Source organism: Saccostrea cucullata, unplaced genomic scaffold (genome assembly GCF_032062105.1).
Source record: "Saccostrea cucullata isolate Sc308-1 unplaced genomic scaffold, CSIRO_AGI_Scuc_v1 ctg2262, whole genome shotgun sequence".
Lineage (NCBI taxonomy): Eukaryota > Metazoa > Mollusca > Bivalvia > Ostreida > Ostreidae > Saccostrea > Saccostrea cuccullata.
The window spans coordinates 162,612-182,702 of NW_026927022.1; the positions used below are offsets into that span (position 1 = coordinate 162,612).

The 20,091-nt window shown below is 35.0% G+C and overlaps 2 protein-coding genes across 2 annotated transcripts; one reads left to right on the forward strand and one right to left on the reverse strand.

Moving 5' to 3' along the window:
• Positions 1–7,533, forward strand: LOC134273276 (lipase maturation factor 1-like). The gene is made up of 11 exons (XM_062755464.1): positions 1–206; positions 1,399–1,708; positions 2,179–2,189; positions 2,311–2,459; positions 2,755–2,820; positions 3,564–3,731; positions 4,267–4,438; positions 4,961–5,114; positions 5,634–5,814; positions 6,412–6,524; positions 7,215–7,533. Exons 1-11 carry the CDS (start codon positions 26–28, stop codon positions 7,402–7,404), a joined length of 1,695 nt encoding a protein of 564 aa, XP_062611448.1. The 5' UTR covers positions 1–25; the 3' UTR covers positions 7,405–7,533.
• A 3,656-nt stretch (positions 7,534–11,189) lies between these two features.
• LOC134273270 (heat shock 70 kDa protein 12A-like) lies at positions 11,190–14,483 on the reverse strand. Its single transcript, XM_062755457.1, has 4 exons — positions 14,124–14,483; positions 13,808–14,035; positions 12,386–12,530; positions 11,190–12,249 (listed from the first exon to the last, which is right to left on the reverse strand). The coding sequence occupies exons 1-4, from the start codon at positions 14,442–14,444 to the stop codon at positions 11,201–11,203; spliced, it is 1,743 nt and encodes a 580-aa protein (XP_062611441.1). The 5' UTR covers positions 14,445–14,483; the 3' UTR covers positions 11,190–11,200.
• Positions 14,484–20,091: the final 5,608 nt, after the last annotated feature.

Below are 20,091 nucleotides of genomic sequence, written 5' to 3' on the forward strand. Positions count from 1 at the left end.
TATTTTCTTTGATATATGGGACAAGATGGCGGATGGTGATGCAGGATTGAGAAGAAGGAAAGGATTTAATGCTGAAATCTCGTCATCAGAAAAAGACTCCAAGAAAATAACAGAGGAAATTGACAAAGAGAAGGAGAAACCACTGCAAACAAATACATTTTGGTTGACACGCATCGTTTTATTGCGTTACATCGGCTTCATATACTGTAAACACAATAACAAATATTCTGTTATCAGTTATTATGGACCAAAATATAGGTCATCACTGCAAGCCTAGCTGCTACATACCTCCTAGATGGCAACAAATATTTAAAACATAAAACCATTCAGGGAATTAAGATTTATGCCCTGTTCACACGGAGAGTTTAATTCGAATTAAACGTAAGTTTACTGCGAATTAGTTTCATATCACAGGAGAATTTAATGCGAATTAGTTTACTTCGCATTAGTTTACTGCCATTAAATTACTTCGCATTAGCTCCGTGTTCAGCTAATCATGTGAGAATTTTGGGGCAATAATGGCAAAATTAAGTCAAATCCGTCATGTTTCAGCATCAAATGTGCTATTTTTCTAAGAAAAAATATGTTAATCACTAAAATATGTCTCCAGACACTGTGGCATTATGTATATATTTGCTTCTGCATAAAGTGACGTGATTTGCAAATTTCATAATAGCTCTTTTCCCTTCCATGACTTTAAAATTTTAATTCGCATTAGTTTACTTCGCATTAGCTGTCGTGTGAACGCAATTTAATTCGCATTAGTTTGATTCGCATTAGTTTACTTCGCATTAATTTACTGCGAATTAAACTTGTCGTGTGAACAGGGCAATAGTCTGCACTACCAACATGTTTCATATCCAGGCACCCTTGACATGATGCCTAACTCATGTCCATTGATAATCATTACAAAATGATCCATTCACCCAGAATCAAATGATTTTCCTTCATTAAGCCTACATTCTCTTGATATATTTTGTAACATAGCCGTGAGAATTTAATTCAACACATTTCAAAATTATCAAAGTTAGCATAAAACTTTCATTTATTGGATAATTATTGAAGTACATCATTACCTTATTTATTGGAGAATATAATCATGTGTCAGATATAGACTTCAGTTGGTGCTGTAATTAATAAACTGAGCACAGATATCTCATCAAATACCATGACTTTGTAATAAGTGATATATAGTTTCCAACCATACATTTTATAAGTATTTTTAATCCTCAGATAAATCAATTGAAAGCTTTTTCCTACCTTATTTATTGAAGTTTTTTCTCATCCCATCAATCTCAAGATAACAATTTGGTTTGACTGTATGAGACAGAAAATTTAAAAAGGAATAAAAAAAAATCATGATAAACTTGTATCTGCTGACAGTTCACTTATTTTCAGTTGTCGCTTTTCTTGTGGCTCTTCATCAAAACAAAGAACTATGTGGACAACAAGGTCTCATCCCTGCTCACAAATTTTTGAAAAGAATCCAACAAGAGACAAAAGGCATCAACATGGAGACTTTTACCAGGATCCCCAGTTTGGTTTGGCTGATAGATTACGAGGAGAACTTGGACAAGTTCCTGGACTACACAGCGTACGCTGGACTAGCTCTGTCTCTCTTTGTCATCGTAGTGGGTGGGGCTAACTGGTTCATTATGATTGGTCTTTGGGTTCTGTACCATTCCATTGTTAATCTTGGCAGCACTTGGTAAGTAAGCATGAGAAGTTATTTTCTTAATTTATTGCTACTTTCTTAACTTATTTTAGATATGTGTACAATACAGTGCACTCAATCTAATTAAAATTAGATGTTAGATCTGCTGGCGTAACTTGCTACACAACATTTAACAACATCCCATAGAGGGTCATGTCAGAGGTCGAATTCGGAACAACTTCAGACTTATTCGCTTCAAGAAATATACAATGAATTTACAAAGAATGATTGATTGATTGATAGAATTTGAACTCTGATGTGAACCTCTATAGGATGTTGTTAGATGTTAGTGTAGCGAGTATGCGAGCAGAACTAACATCTAATTAATTTTAATTAGATTGCACTGTTTTACACTGCTTACTAGTATATGTACTTTGTTTACAGATGTGTTAATTATTTTACAATGTTATGCTTCAAGACTATAGTTTTTTTTTTACTACATTGGAGATTTTTTACATATATAGGTATGGTTTTGGTAAGTATGTTTATTTAATTTTTACTTTTTTTTTAACACAACTGGTTTCAAATTCTTTAATTATACCTTCTCCAATCTTAAAATATTGCAAAGTAAGAAAGAAATCTTGTGTTTGTTTCAGGTTGGGAATCCCAGCTGTTAGAAACAGGGTTTCTGGCCACTTTTCTGTGTCCTGTCTGGAACTTCAGTCCTGTCCCAGAGGGCACACCCACATCAATGATAGTTATCTGGGGATTTAGATGGCTTATTTTTAGAATCATGATTGGTGCTGTGAGTGCATAGATATACTGTTACTGTAAAAGCATTTGGCTGTGTATTCTTTTTTAGTAGTTTTTTTGCAGAAAGTAGCTTCTGCTAAATCAAGCACATGTTCATATACATGTAGTTAAATTCATATGTCTGAAAAATTGCATTCATCATTTTTATTAATTTCTTTATTCAACAAGTGAATTAAGTTTTGGATCAAGTTTTTTGGTAGCTGCCAAACAATTAATAATAAAAAAGGCAAGCATCTCTCGGAAGATTGGATGAATTTTAACCATTATAAATTTCTCTTTCTATGCAGGGACTGATAAAGATAAGGGGTGACAAGTGCTGGCGAGATTTAACTTGTATGAATTACCATTATGAGGTAAGGATTTTTATTATTAATTCCAGTTAAGTGTGCCATTTTGCATTATGTCACAACCTATGATGACAGCTGTGCTCAAGGTAAATAGTACACGCCTCCTAACTGCAAGCTTTTTGACTGGAAGTTTCTTCTTACCCCTGATTTGCTCATGCAACAGACTATTTCCATGTCAATGTTGATCAAATTAGTTGACCAATCACACAGCAGGGTCTTCAATTGTTTATACTGGGTGCATCTATCAAAAAAGATAGTGACGTAACACAAAATGGCGTACTTAATTGGAATTAATAATGTCATATTTTGGAGAAGACAATCCTCATATGGATAATAAGTTTTTTTTTTACTTACCCAGTTATATACAAGTACAATGAACAGAATTTACATAAGGTAATTTTTGAGAAGACTAAAATATTAAACTACTTCTAGAAACTGCAACATTTTGATAAATTTTGTACATGTACATAAGTGAGCCATTCAAAATCTTTAGCACAATCACTGGGTATTAATTTGTTGGCATACTGATGAATTTAAGCTACACACTAATATGCCATAAATTGTATTAATAAATGATGTAACTTTGTAACTTACTTATAAAATATTTTTCTTTCAGGAAAACATATAGGTTAAAGCAACATTTTATATAAGTGAGCAGATGGCCCCAATGTACCTTACATGTAACATTGAGGAATATGTTTTACACATGACAAAATTGTATTAATCACCTTGACACCTTATTTTGACAGACCCAGCCAGTGCCTAACCCTATCAGCTATTTCATGCATCAGTCTCCTGAGATCTTTCACAAATTTGAGACACTTACCAATCACTTTGTGGAGCTGGTGGCACCATTGTTCCTCATTGGACCAAGAAGACTATGTATGGTTGGTGGTGCCATTCAAATTCTCTTTCAGGTAAAATTTCCAAGATTTAGCCTGTAGATCATATATCTTTTAAAAAATGTTGTCCGTATACTTTCTTAGAGAAAGGAAGGGTTTCAGACAAGTGAGAGTTTAAATCTTTATTTGTGGGTATACAAACAAAAATTATCAGCTTTGTATGAATTAATAATGTACTGTTAAAGCAGAAATAGTCATCTGGACTTAAATTTTGTTTATTGTTTTTCGTTTTTATTAAACAATTATCAACGATATTAAATCCCACATGAAAATTTTATTTGACTATATATTGAATAAGGTTATTTTGAAACTACAAAAATAAATACCCACAAAACCTTTTTAGATGACAAATCAACAGAATTTAATCCTCATGAAAATTTGTTCTTCTCCAGTATTGTGTCGTTTCTTAGAGCATTTATTTCAGCTCACTATGCTGTAAGCAAATTGCACTAGAGAGAGTTAATGCACCAAGGGAGACAACTTGCAAAACTACTGCAGGTTTAGAGCTGTCTCAGAGATTTCTTCACTGAATTATGATTTTATTAACTAGGTTGTGCTAATCATCAGTGGGAACTTGAGTTTCCTGAATTGGCTGACCATTGTACCAAGTTTGGTGTGTTTTGATGATGCCAGTCTGGCTTGGTTATTCTCCAGTAAGTCGGGTTCTGTCAGGGACCAGGTGTATCAGCTACAACGCAAGGGAACGCCGACACTAAAAGTGGGTCAGTTCATTTTACAGGTGTATATGTAATATGATGTAAAGAGTACCTGTAGTGATTAAAATTTGAGTGGAACAGGTAACAAGTATATTTTAAAATATATGTGACCAGATTCACAGGTGTGTGAAAGTCAGTCAATGTATCGGGTCTCAATAGATCAGTGGTTAGAGTGCTGGCACGGTACGCCAGAGGCCCTGGGTTTGAGTCTCGGTTGAGACCTTGATTTTTCACCATCTGTGACATATACAATATGTGAAAGAGATAAAGAAGTAATTGAGTGATGCTGAGATTGAGAGCAAAGAAAGGGTGAATGGGGGATCTTTTATACAGCAATTCACATATAGTATTGAAGATTGTTTTTTTAAAAAATATTTTTACTTGCCTTTAAAATTGCTATGTTAAGAAAAATTAAATGAACTACTTAGTACAGTGTAATTTTTTCTTTTACCTAAATCCTTCGTGAAAAGAACAGACACAAATTTTGTAAACATCATACAGATCAAATGTCTAGATTTCTCTACACAGGTAACTACATCAGACGGGTGTTTAACATCAGCCTCGGCTGTTTGATTGCCTACCTCAGTATCCCCGTAGTCCAGAACCTCCTGTCTCCCCGCCAGGCCATGAATACCTCGTTTGACCCCCTCAGAATCGTAAACACCTATGGGGCTTTTGGAAGGTTTGTCAATGAATACTGTATTGAAGGAAATTTTCGCTCCCAGCTTTATTTTCTCCCCTTTCGCCCTACCCACATTGGGCAAATTTAAAGAGAGGCAAATTCAAAGAATTCAGTATTATTTATTAAACAAAACTTTGACTGGGTGAATTTAAAAAGAGGCAAATTTGTTTGTAAGTGTGAAAAGGCAAAAAATAACTCGGGGCAAAAATAGCCCTGTATGCAGTATGTGTTGTTCTTCGATTTTCATCTGAACACATTCATGTTCCATCCACTTCCAAAATGCTAGTAGTGATGTATATTTTTTTCCAGTTACTTGATAATCTTTTAGACATAAATTTTCGCAACTTTAAATATGTTAATTTCAATAGAAACCAATTATAGGAAACTTAAATAAATTGAATACCTGTTAGCATATGTAGCATAAAATTACAAATAAGTAACTTCCCAAATAAAATATGATATGATAAGTATTACAATGTAGAATCTCTATTAAAATGAGCTTTTCCTGATTTTTTTCAGTGTCACAAAGGAGAGAACAGAAGTTATCTTTCAGGGAACCTATGATAACCCTTATGAACCTAGTGCAAAATGGGAAGAGTATTATTTTAAATGCAAGCCAGGCAACATTACAAATAGACCATGTCTCATTTCTCCATATCACTATAGACTGGACTGGCTGCTGTGGTTTGCAGCTTTTCAGGTAAAAAAAAAAAACTTTCCATGTCTGATGATTTTAATCAGACGACAATGTGACAATTATTTTAGTTGATTTTAAATGGATTCTGGAGTTGCTCATTCAAAAACATTTATATCATCTTTGGAGACGAGCAGGTCTTCCAAGAAACTGTTGGAATGCTCAGGGGCACTAATTGTGCTCCCCTACTAGTTGACCTATTTTGCTTACCTGAGCTGAAGGCTCACTTGAGCTTTTCTGTTCATAATTTATCTGGCATCCCTCTTTTTATCTGTCTGTCAAAGTATCCTTGGGTGACTGAGGATTCAAGTTAATTAAAGCCTTCTTCCAAGAGAGATTGTTGAGAATTATACAAGGGTCAAATGGTTGTGAAATATGAAAGCCATAGCTCAAACCAAGCAAAAGATATGGACAAAAAGTGAAGTTTTTGTGGACAAACAGACAGACGTATAAGGCGAAGACTAAATGCCTTCAAATCTTTGATTGTTGAGACTTAAAAAACAACTTAGATACTATAAAGTTCTTTTCTCAGAGATCTTAGAAGAAAGGTTTTGAATTTTTATCCTTTATTGACTGCTACATGTATTTTATGTGTGTTTGTAGAATTATCAGTATAATCCCTGGCTGGTTCATCTGGCTGTTAAACTGATGTCAAATGATCCAGGAGCAGAGTCTCTCATAGCTTACAATCCATTCCATGAAAGAGATCCACCAAAGTGAGTATAGGCTTGTCTAACGCAGTATAGATTTGTCAGTGATCATTAGAATAATAAATATCTTACATAATATTTTCCTTGCGAAATGACCTTTAAATTAGATGTTGAATTAAGTTCAGTTAAAAAGACTTCAAATTTCTTTGTTTATGCACACTCCATATATATAAATGGATGCATTCCATTTAAAGAATAAGTGTCAATGTGTTACTGTAGATTCCTTATTTTTCGTGAGTACTTTTTATCGCGAACTGGGTCTTTGACATCAAATCGCGAGAATTATAATTTGCGAATGGACAGTTGATCAACAGAATTTACGTAGATTTCAGCACCATAAAAATAAAAGCGAGTATGGTAATATTTTTTCGCGAGTGATGCTTCTCGCGAAATTACCCGTAAATTAATTCCTCGCGTATAACTAGGAATCTACAGTATAGGTTTATGTTGTGGGGTTCAAATACATGTTAAAGTATTTTCAGGAAGATTGGAATTTGGTACTCTTAAGCAAGAAAATTTTTTCAATAATACTAGTTAATGTTATATATGTCCAACGCTTTTAAAAACCAAAAGTCTGTGATAAGACTGTAGCTCTTCTGGGTTTTTCCTAAATATAGAAGCTCTGACATTCTGATTACTTTTCTGAGTTGATAAATTCTTCATATACTGTTGCATGAAAATTATTCAACTTTTCAGATACATAAGAGTAGAACATTATCGATATGTCTTTACAAAAATCGGAAGCAAGGATGCAAAGCTGGGCCGCTGGTGGAAGAGGAGACACATAGGAAATTATCTGCCTCCTATATCATTGGACTCTGTTAAAGAATTCATGAAAAACATGGATTATGAATATCCTAGAATACGTAGAAGGAGGAAGCCATGATCTCATTATATAAAGACTGTTATAATTATTCTTTTTTTATTAATGATTTATTTTTTCATATATGCTCCATATATGAATCTGTTAGTATCTCCAGGACTTTTATCTTCCCTGTTTTTCTTTTGTTGGTACATTGTTGCAATGTAAGGGTTTTTAGCTCACCTGAGCCGAAAGGCTCAAGTGAGCTATTCTGATCAAAATTTTTCCGTCGTCCGTCGTCTGTCGTTGTTGTCGTTGTCTTAAACTTTTCACATTTTCATCTTCTTTTTAAGAACCACTGGGCCAATTTCAATCAAACTTGCCACAAAGTATCCTTGGATGAAGGGGATTCAAGTTTGTTCAAATGAAGGGCCAATCCCTCTTCAAAGGGGAGATAATTACGAATTAGTGAAAAATTAATGCCATTTTAAAAAAAATATTCCTCTCAAGAACCACTGGGCCATGAAAGATGAAACTTATGTGGAATCATCCTCAGGTAGTGTAGATTCAAGTTTGTTCAAATCATGACCCCTGGGGGTAGGCCGGGGCAACAATGGCCAACCAAAGTTTTACATAGAAATGTATAGATAAAGTCATTAAAAATATTAATCTTCTTCTCAAGAACAACAAAGCCATGAATGGTCATATTTATATGGAAGTATCTTCAGGTAGTGTAGATTCAAGTTTGTTCAAATCATGACCCCCGGGGGTAGGGTGGGGTCAAAATGGCCGACCAAAGTTTTACATAGGAATATATAGGAAAAATCTTTAAAAATCTTCCTCTGAAGAACAACTGGGCCAGGAAAGTTGAAACTCATGTGGAATCATCCTCAGGTAGTGTAGATTCAAGTTTATTCAAATCATGACCCCCGGAGGTAGGGTGGGGCCAAAATGGCCGATCAAAGTTTTACATAGGAATATATAGGAAAAATCTTTAAAATCTTCTTCTCAAGAACCACTAGGCCAGGAAAGATGAAACTCATGTGGAATCATCCTCAGGTAGTGTACATTCAAGTTTGTTCAAATCATGACCCCAGGGGATCGGGTGGGGCTAAAATGGCAGACCGAAGTTTTACATAGGAATATATAGGGAAACCTTTTTAAAATCTTCTTTTCAAGTACTTCAAAGCCATGATTAGTAATATTTATATGGAATCATAATGGTAGTGTAGATTCTAGTTCATTCAAATCATGATCCCCTTGGGGGGGGGGTTAAAATTCAAGCCCCCCCCCTCCCAACCTCAGTAAACTTTCAGTTCTGATCTGATGTGTGCTTTTTCCAAGTCGATGTGCTCAGGTGAGCGCTGTGGCCCCTGGGCCTCTTGTTTCTTGTCCTATTGAAGGTTTTACACACAAGCATATATCTAAATAAGTAGGGCTGGGTATTGGCCCGAGATTTCGTATTGCGATATATTGCGATATTTTTAACTGTATTGCAATATATTGTATTTCAATATTTTCATTGTAATTTAAATGGCATTTTCTTACTATATTTACTTTGATTAACATGCAGACTGTACATAACTATGATAAATAACCAACACAGAAAAAAAAATCTTGTTGATTTCATTTAAGTTATGCTCTGAAATGTTCCCACAAAACAACTTCTGTCTTACTGTTTGGCTTAATATCAAACTTTTATACATTTATTTTCATATTTAATGACAAAATTCCTTAATCAAAGCATATTGCCAATATATCGATATTACAAAATTGTATTGCAATACGATATCTTTTATCATTGTATCGCAATATATTGAAATATCGGTATTATTGCCCAGCCCTATAAATAAGTATTTTTAGGTCACCTGAGTAAACTCTGGTGACCTATTGCCATCTGTTTTCCTCCGTCGTCGTCTGTTGTTTGTCATGTGTTAACATTTAAACATTTTCAGCTTCTTCTCTGAAACTGCTGAACCAATTTCAACCAATTTTGGCATAAAGCATCTATGGGTGGTCCCTGCCCTCCTGGGGCCTGGTAGTGGGGCAAAAACCACAAAAATTAGTGCAATCTTAAAAATCTTCTTCTTTACTCCCGGACATCAAGCAGCCAAAGTGTTGGTATGATTGTAATCAGTATTGAATCCTCTACCAAAATTGTGAAATTCATGGCCCCAGGGTCAGGGGTTATGGTGTTAGGGCGGGGCTCTATTGATTATATAGTGAAAATGCTTTAAATCTTTGAAAATCTTCTTCTCTGTTTCTGAGTATCAAATAAACTAATTAAGGACATAGTTATGATGAGCAAGAATGTTTCTACCAAAATTGTGAAATTTATGGCCCAAGGGTCAGGGGTTATGGTGTTAGGGCGGGGCTTTATTGATTATATAGTGAAAAATGCATTAAATCTTTGAAAATCTTCTTCTCTGCTCCTAGGTATTAAATAAACTAATTAAGTACATAGTTATGATGAGCAAGAGTGTCTCTACATGAATTGTGAATTTTATGGCCCCAGGGTCAGGGGTTATGGTGTTAGGGTGGGGCTCTATTGATTATATTGTGAAAATGCTTTAAATCTTTGAAAATCTTCTTCTCTGTTTCTGAGAATTAAATAAACCAATTAAGGACATAGTTATGATGAGCAAGAATGTTTCTACATAAATTGTGAATTTTATGGCCCCAGGGTCAGGGGTTATGGTGTTAGGGCGGGGCTCTATTGATTATATAGTGAAAATGCTTTAAATCTTTGAAAATCTTCTTCTCTGTTTCTGAGTATTAAATAAACCAATTAAGGACATAGTTATGATGAGCAAGAATGTTTCTACATAAATTGTGAATTTTATGGCCCCAGGGTCAGGGGTTATGGTGTTAGGGCGGGGCTCTATTGATTATATAGCGAAAAAACATTACATCTATGAAGATCTTTTTTCTCTACTTCTGGGTAATAAGCAGATGAACTATTTACATATTTATGATGGGCTCTTCTTCCAGAATTGTGAATTTCAAGGCCCCTGGGTCAGGGATACCAAAATGGGGGGGGGGGGCTCTACTTATATACTGAAAATGAATTGTTTGAAATCTGCTCCTTGGTATTAATCAAACAAACATTTTTGATAAGCAAGTGTGCCTTTTCAAAAATTGTGCAATGTGTAGACCTAGGGTCAGGGGTTCATGTGTGGTAGGAGCACTCCTGATTATCGCTCAATATTACTGATTAGTTGACATACATTTTTGTTCCCCTACCCTGCTTATGGGTATTAAGTAAACAAACTAAACAATTGCTAAGTGTAAAGTTATGATTAGCAATGGTGCCTCTTTCAAAATTGTGAATGCAATAGCATCTAGCTTAAAACATGAACCAAATTCAATCATTTGAAAGTTGTTGCATGATGCTCAGGTGACCTATAAGGCCCATGGGCCTCTTGTTTTTAAACTTTGTGTACTTTTTTAGTACAATGTAATTGTATCAATCTAATCTTAGATAGTACATGTTATTAAAATCAGACTTCTTTGATCCTTGGTATTTACATTCTACAAAATTTTTCAGGCGTAGGGACTTGTTTCTTAAAAGTATATGATCTTATATCTTTTAAATTTGTGATGAAGATGGCTATTTTTGGGGGTTTTTTTTAATTAAAAAAAAGTTTCAATATTTGTGAGACATTTTTGTTTGTTTTATTTTCTTCACATTGAAGATTTTTCACTCTTATGACCCTTATTTCATCAATCAATCATTTAGAACAAAGTGTAATTTGTAAAAAAAAAAAAAAAAAAAAAAAAAAAAATCAATAAAATGATTAAATCAATGTTTACTTTGTATGAATATATAATATAATATAAATATGACTATAAAATAATTGATCCCCCAAAAAGTTTACATTTAAGGCGAGCCCTCCAAAAAGTCAATTTTAACATCCACTGATGTTTTAGACATTTGGTCAATGCCTTCCACGGTAATCTTAGTTCCTCCAAAGTGGAATTTGGCCTTGACCATCCTGTTGGTTCCTCCACAAGTGTCTGGCATCGGAACGGTCAAAGACCCGATTTCCTTACACCCCTCGTCATCTGTATACATTGGATCCCTGTGGGTACACGTGAAGACTCTGAAATTGACAGCCGTTTGGTCGTCATAAAGTGGGTAATAGGTTTTGTCTGTAGTTTCATCGATATGCACCGTGTCTCCTTTTTGTACATGAATATCGAACATGTCCTTGCAATAAGCTTTTCCATTAATGACTGTTCTCTTTGATTGAGGATGTGTTCCTTCAATGAAGAGGTTGTTGATTCCAACACCATAAGTGTATTTGACTACTCTGGCGGAAATCATTTTCGGGTCGAAACCATAAATAACTGCCCCTTTCAGTACGGCCAAACCACATTCTGGAGGAATCACAACTTTACAGGCTGGGAATGATTCTTTTATCCTCCTTTGTAGAAGGTCGCACTCAGAAAATCCTCCAACCATTAGAATTACGTCGGTTCCTAGCGCTGTCTCCGATTGCAACATTTCCCTAACTTTAAGGACAATTTTGTCGATGACATGATTGAAAAATTCTTCATATTTCTTAAGGTTGATGAAAATTGTATCACGCTTCCATGTCACAGATTCTCCTAAGCCTTTTATCTTCGTCAAAGTTCCGATATCCTCATCCGAGATATTAAGAAAAGACTGTGGAACGTGCATGTGCACTTTTTTGCTCGATGTCTTTTGTCTTTTCTTTCTTTCAAAAAATCTAAACAAATCTAAATAGTCACCAGTATTCTGCAAACGGAAAGCATCAAAGGCTGGCTTAGAAACAATCTTCTCCAGCATTTCTTTGAACTGGGCGTCTACATAAATCCCGCCCCAGTCACCGCCCTGGGCGCGGTCAATTTCTTGTAGTTTTCCATCGTCTGTCACTTCCTGTATCGCCATGTCAATAGTTCCACCTTAAATATTTAAAGTACTCCATAAAGGTCTTCCATAAAATTATGATACAATTGTCCTAATAAAAGATAGTTGAACAAGGATGTTTAACAGCTGAAAAATAAAAGTACCCGCTATTCATTCGGATGTATACCATACCTCCAGCGTCTAAAACGATAAACCGTCGGCCAGGCTGCATCGCACTCAGACAATCTCCGGCTTTTTCTATGGGTAAACATTTGCAGTAAATAGCTGCAGCCTCTGGTTCTAAGCAGATCAGTAGATTAGCTTTTGAAATGCCAGCCTAAAATAAAATGAACAAATTAAATTTTCAGTTATACATAATCAATTAAAAAAAAAACGGTATAAGATGTTCGTTATGAGATATATGCAGTTAACGAACGGATATCAGCTCAAAAGTTCATAAAATAATACAAATTTTGATGCAAGGTAAACACCGACCTCTAAAAAAATTGAGGTGCATGGGATCAGATGCCATGGAGGAGTGAGCATTCCTTGCCTATCGGCCAAACCCGCCGTGTGCTCTTTGTCGTGATCGGGATATGAATAAATAAATGTAAAAGCCGTCGACAATTCAGTGTGTAAATAATGGCCTTACAATTATGATAAACATCAGTCAGCATTTCGCTTAATGATAGACTGCATTTGCTAACAAGGTCATTGTATCGATCATAGAAATTACAAAATGATGAGTTTCAACAAACCGCTGAATTATTCTTGTTTTCAACTTGTTTGTCAGTAACACACATCGTTTTAGAAATTGTTCATACATACATGTAGAGCAGGCTCTTGCAAATCGAATCAGCTGAGAGATATAAATCCCGTATGCAGGTGTTAAAGGTATATTGCTGCATAGATAAGGGAAGTTGTCAATTGAAAAGTTAAACTCGTCACGTTTATCATAAAGCTTGATTGTTGGATTACTATTAACGTCTTTTTCTAGTGAAATATCCAAATATGTAACAAATATGCCAGATTCTGTGGTACCTTTTATTTTAAGTTCACCGATATACATGTATATTGTATCAACATAAAAATGGTACTAACTATTGTTTATTTGACAATACGTCGTCGAAGTATTTAGATTTATAAAATGTCGAAGTGAAGGCCACAGCAACTGTTTTTTTTTTCTTTTTGCACAGAAGAGATTGCACAAATTCGGCTTCATATGAATACAAAAATATGTTTGCTTATGATGAGGCACAGTTGGTACCAATGGGAACTCCAATAGATTGTTGGAAAACATGGTCTTCATAAATCACATTGGTATTGTCAATCAGAAACTCAAGCATCTTTGTAATATCAACTTCAGAGTACTTGTTTGTTTTTAACAAAATAAATTTGCAAATGACCAATGACAAGTTAACTTTATTAACGATTCCATTTACATGTATATTGACAAAACAGATGTCTATGATATCGAAAAGCCTGGACTTTAATTTATCGCGGGGAATGGTTGTATATAAAGTTTTGTTGTTGTTGACTTGGGTATAATTCTGTGATTATTTCAAACTTTCAAATTAAAGTTCCATGGATACGAATTTAAACCACTAAAATTACCTTCACTGCTGCTTCTTCCATGAACTGTTTTGCAGGTTCGTCCCAAATAGCAGGGACAGTTATGACCCAAGTTATATCCCTCTCTTCAGAAATAGCCGTGTTCAAATTCCGCCTTTCAAAATTATCCAAAAAGTGACCTCTCAGATACTTTATGGAATGTGTAAAAACATCTATGGCCAACATCTCCTTGTCTGTCATATCTTTTAGTTTGGAATTTCTGGTAATTTTCTGATTTAGGAATTAAAAAAATCATGATTAAACCTGTATATGATATACATTCATAAAATGTAAATTTGGAAAAAAAAATTGAATTTACCAGATGCCCTTCCTTATCATACAGCATCATTTTAAATCGACGAAAATAAAAATATTTTTTCTTTTCTTCTTCTGGCAATTTGCTATACGTGTTTTCAGCTTCGTAACCAAAGCAGACAAAATTTTTGTCTGCATCGAGTAGAAGAGTGGTGGGTGTTTTGTCTGACATTAATTCCCCAGCATTCCAGGGAACAGCATGTATTTCATTAATGTCCTTTTCGCCGTCTTTCAAGAAAGTTCCACGAAAGGCAAAGGCGTATCCAGAATATGTTGTTCCAAAGTCTATAGCCACTACGTAAAGCGGATATCCGGAAGCTGACATCTGAAAGGAAAGTGGGAAATGATTGATAATGATGTGAGTTTCCTCCACCTTTTCCAGACTTAAAGCTGCATTTTTTTGAAAATTTCAAATAAAAAGGGTGCTGCCTCCACTTGTTATAAATCGAAATGGTACAAAGTCACAAGTGGCATTCCACAAGGATCTGTGCTCGAACTTATATTGTTCATGATTTTTATCAACGACCTTCCTAAATATGTAGATTTAGATGTATTACCATTTGCTGAAGACACCAAAATATTCAAATAAAGCACAGATGAAAACGATGTTAAAGTAGTATAATCTGATCTGGACATACTTTTTATGTTGAGCAAAACTTGGCTTTTAGATTCTAAAATGTCACCCTGACAAATGCCAAGTTCTTCAAATACACAACAGTAGCAAAACTTGTGACAAGATTCAGTATAGTATGAGATGTTATGAAGGAGGTGATACATCATTAGAGAATGTGGATAATGGAAAAGATATAGGAGTAACAATTGATAGCAATCTCACCTTTGATAAGCGTATACAAACGCAAATCAACAGAGCTAATTAACCAGATACATGGACTAACTAGTGCTAATTGTAACGGGGACCGTTACAGATGTTCCCCAAACGCTCCCCAACTCCCTTTTGATGCCTTATTCACTGTAAGCTTCATTAAATAAGACAAACTCTATGCATTTTAGACTTTAACAACGTTTACCAAGAAGTGTACCAAGTTCATTCATATTCTAGCATTGCACGCATGCTCATGTGAATGCATGTGCGTAATGACCACGTCTTGTCTACACAATCTATATATTTCAATATATACTAAATGTTAAAGTATTTAAACCAAAAGTATTAAAAAATACGCTCATCCATGTGTATTTTTGAATTTACTCCTTTTACGTGCACGCACGTGCGTACATGAGCATGGTTACCATACCTTATTGTAAAAGTCCATTACATCTATCCTTGTTCTAAATCCCACCCCGTTTGGTTGAAAACCAAGGAAGTTATAGCTATTTTAAGTTTCAGCCAATCAGATTGCAGCCCAAGTACACGCACGTGTATGCATGTGCATATTGACCATACCTTTTTGTAGAAGTTCATTATATCTATCTATGTTCCAAATCCCATCTTGTTTGGTTGAAAACTAAGGGAGTTACAGCTATGTAAAGTTTGAGCCAATCAGATTGCAGCGCACGTGCATGCACGTGTTTTCGTGAAAATTGCTATATATCATGTTGTAGAATATCCTAATGCATGGCAAAGTTCAAAATTTCAAAGGATTTTGTCAAAAAACAAGAAAGATATTGATACTTTAGTTTCAGCCAATCAGAGCGAGGCGCACGTGCATGCGCATGAGATCTTGCTATTTTGACCATGTCATCATGTCTATGCTACTAATATATCCTCACATTATGAGTTTCAACGTATTTCATCAAAAAATAGAAAAGTTGCGGCTATATCTATTATATTGGTCATTTCACGTGTTGCACGTGCGCGCTCTTGCAAGCACGTGCGCGCAAAATGACCTTGATTCCGCAAATCTACATAACATGTGTACTTACCCTAAAAAGGTTTTACCTACATCGGACGAACAATTTACAAGATCATTCCCGGACAAAAAAGTACCCAGGAAGAAGAAGAAAAATAATAATAATAATAATAATAAGAAACAGAGTAAAAACAATATGTTCCCCAACTTCGTTTGGGGAACATAATAAGATGAGCATAAATACATCTTGATAATAAATTATTCTGTTCTGAGTGAAACACAGAGGAAACAGCAATAATTTAGTGAAACATAGATGTAACAGAGATGTTAGAAGCAGTATATCCGAACTGTACATCAATTTGATCATTTGTTGATAACAGACTGGAAAAAGATTGGCAACTTCACTCTCTCAAATATAACTATACCCAGGAATATGGCGACACCGTACACCGGAAAAAGCTGTAGCGTTACGGTTTTATATATTTGTGTTTGACCATTTATAACGCTATATGCACAGATCCCGTAAATCGCGTAATGCAAAAAAGGTGGTTTACGGCGCAGTATTTTTTGCATACTTTTGGGGAAAATTTCTCCACTTCTAGCATTGGTCAACCAACTAGCTTAATTTCATTCCCTAAATCTAGGTACATTATATAAATAATCTGTATATTTTATCCATCTCCCAACCCTTTATACTCGTCTCTACGAGTGATAAACTCTCTTGATTAAAATTATTTGTTAGATTGCTGAAAATTCACTTCAAGCGAATTTATTGCCTGTCGAGACAACTATAAATGGTTGGGAGGTGGATAAAATATACATATTGGCTACAGAATGTGTCTAGAATTAGGGAGTGAAAGGTAGTTGATTACAATTTCAGGAACTCAAATTTATATGATTCAGACTTACCTTTACAAATGATTAACGAATCGAAACCGAAAGCCAGTTCGTTTAGGATTGGTGGAATCTACAACATGCATGCAGAATGATATTTTTAAAGTCAAGGTTTCAAGAAATATAGTACGAATATCAATTTTCTCCTTTTGCCCAAGTATACCTGGAACTACTAGCATTCATCTTCTCAAGTACGAATGTTTACATCATGCTAAATACAAGTACTAGGTATTTTTAGATTGGGTGTTTTCCAGGTTGTGGTGACCAGGGTCTCTGCCACCTAGAAAAAAACATGAATTTATCTGTACAATCTCCATGTGTCTTATGAAACATTCAAATGTTTTTTGCATTTCTCATCATCATATACATGTAATTATCTTTTTTTTTACTTGAGTAGCATGACAACCTTAATTTAATGTGATTTCTTAAAACATAAATTTGGAAAATATCAAAACGAAAGTAGAAACAACTTCGGATTTTTTGCCCCCCCCCCCCCCCCAATCGAAGATTCGGGGGTATATAGTTTTTGTCCTGTCCTGTCCGTCCGTCTGTCTGTTTGTCCGCAAAAACTTTAACATTGTCCATAAATTTTAACCGGGTGGGCCTTTAATTGGCTTTCGTATGTCTTGGGAGTATTCCTTCTGACAAGACCTTTCTTTGGGCACCACCCAACTTGACCTTGGAGTCAATATGACCCACGTTTACGAAAAATGCCATACTTCAACTTAAGCCATTACTTTTAAACAGTTGGTAATAGGGCTTCACACTTAATCAACATGTCACGGTACGGTATTCACTGTGGCAGGTCCTTTCAATTGGTTTGAATATTTTTGACCTTTTGTCCTTGACTTTAGAGTTTGACTCATTTTGTAAAAAAGATAACATTGGGCAAAACATTTTAACATTTAGAACTACGGCTTTCATATTTTTCACAGGTGTATTCCTTGTAAAAAGACCTTTCTCTTGATACCAAAAATTTTGACCTTGACCTTAGGGTTTGACTTGCATTTGAGAAACTGCAACATTCGCCATAAGCTGCCATACTGGGACGTCAGTGTTTAAACACATCTTGTCCTGATAAAAGGGATAACTTACATGTCGAATAAGTTATAATGAACATGACTGGAGGGAATTAACCAAGAATAAGCTCCGGAATGAGCTGAGCTCGCGCTTTGTAATTGTGTCGGACTTCCCTCCTGCAACACCTCCCCAGCATTTGTGTGGTTTATTCCATTGTCCACGCACTCCGAGCTCCTTAGATAGCTCATAGACTGGTATTGGTTGCAGAAAAGTTTTTTTTATTTTGAACATATTTATACTCTATATGTCATGCAATTAAAATGCATGTAGTACATAGAAATATAAATTCAAAAAAGTGATACAAGTGAAATATTTGTTCAGTAATACCCCGGTATAACAAAATAAAATCTACAGGATTCATCAATAAATTTATGCACAGCAGCATAAGTATATGTATTAGTTTCTATATGCAAATTTACATAACAGCTAGTATTACAATTTGCTATGTTTCCTTTACAGTAAGATTTAAGTACCAAAAATGCATAGCCATTTGGCAAGGCACGCACGGAAGTCGAGCATGTGCTTGAAAATCAAGTCCAGGATGCTTTCACATGAATTCAGCTATACACTTATGTAAACTAGAGGTACTGTGAGCAATGAGCTCACTAAATGATACCCCCGCCTCCCATATGAATATAATGGCAGTGTCCATGTTTTGCTCTGGAAAATAAAAATATATGTCAGATCAAAAAGTAAAATAGGAGGTGCACAATGGCAATATGTAATCAAGAATCTGTGAAAGTTTCATTAAATTTCCTTCAGTAGTATGAGAGGAGTTACGGATAAGAGATGGGTACCCCAAAGCGTAACAGACGGACGGACGGACGGACGGAAATACTGATTACTATATACCCTCCCACTTTTCAAGCGGGGGTATAATGAACAGGTAGATCTTCATCTTATCCGAACCAAACTATACTATCTGTCTCTTTTGAGAAATTTGAAGTAGGCCTACATGTTTCCCCATAAGATTTTTATGTTTGCCTCTAATTATCTCAAGTAACTGCTTTTTAGTTCACCTGAGCCGAAAGCTCAAGTGAGCTTTTCTAATCAAAATTTGTCTCTTGTCTGTAAAATAATTTTTTAATTGTTTTTTTTTATATTTTAAAAGTTAGTTTATAAATCTGAAACTAGGTTTTTTCCCCATGAGTAGAGACTTTTATTCAACTACTTTGTAGACAGACAAAGACATGTTTATAACTGTTTTACTTAGCAGGACACAAATACATGTATGTTTTCAATGTTACTGCAATAAAAACGCAGATTTTAAAATTTTAGATGAAATAAACAAGGAAATTTTTTATTCTAAATTAGATTGTACATACATATATAAAGAAGCCAATACGTTATCCACACTCTAAAGGGTTTTAAAAATAACCTTTTATGGAATCCAAATAGCGCATTGAACTTTTTAGAGCATAGACCTTAATTGATCCAGTTTTGTTAAAAAGTAATGACCAAAGACCTGAACCTCATAGAATATATTGTTTCCGAACCTAGAATATCCATTTAGATAAGCAACATTAGCTTTTCTTCAATGGTTTTAGTATATGACGAATATTGCCCATGCCAGGGAAAGGTTATATTAACGATGGCAGTTATCATAGATCTGATATAGTTTGCGGAAAATGTCGTGGAAACATACATGTATGCGAACATCAGTACGGTATAACCACAGCATTCTTGTGGTTAAACCATTATATTAACCTGCTATTTGGAAACACTTATTAATTAAATTACATGTATCTTTCTTTATTATTTTCCGAAAATTTTAATATGAAAACATGACTTGCAGAGGGCACGATCTGACTTGCATTCAGAAAATCAAAAGATAAGCGTATATTTATATGCGTGTAAAATTCTCAAAGAGACGCAAAAAACACCATGAAATATATGGAGATAATTAACAGTAATCAAGCTCAAAAGTCCATAAAACAATACACAATAGGAGCAGATCAAACACGGACCTCCAAAACATCAGAGATGGGATCAGGTGCCATGGAGGAATGAGCATCCCCTGCCGACCGCCGTATGCCCTTTGTCATGATCGTCAATAACGAAAAAGAAATCCGTCGACAATTCAGTGTTTAAATAATAGCCTAACAATTAGTATGAAAAACATTAGTCTGCATTTGACTCAATGATAACTTGTATGTGCTGACAAGGTCATTGTATCGACCATTTACGAAA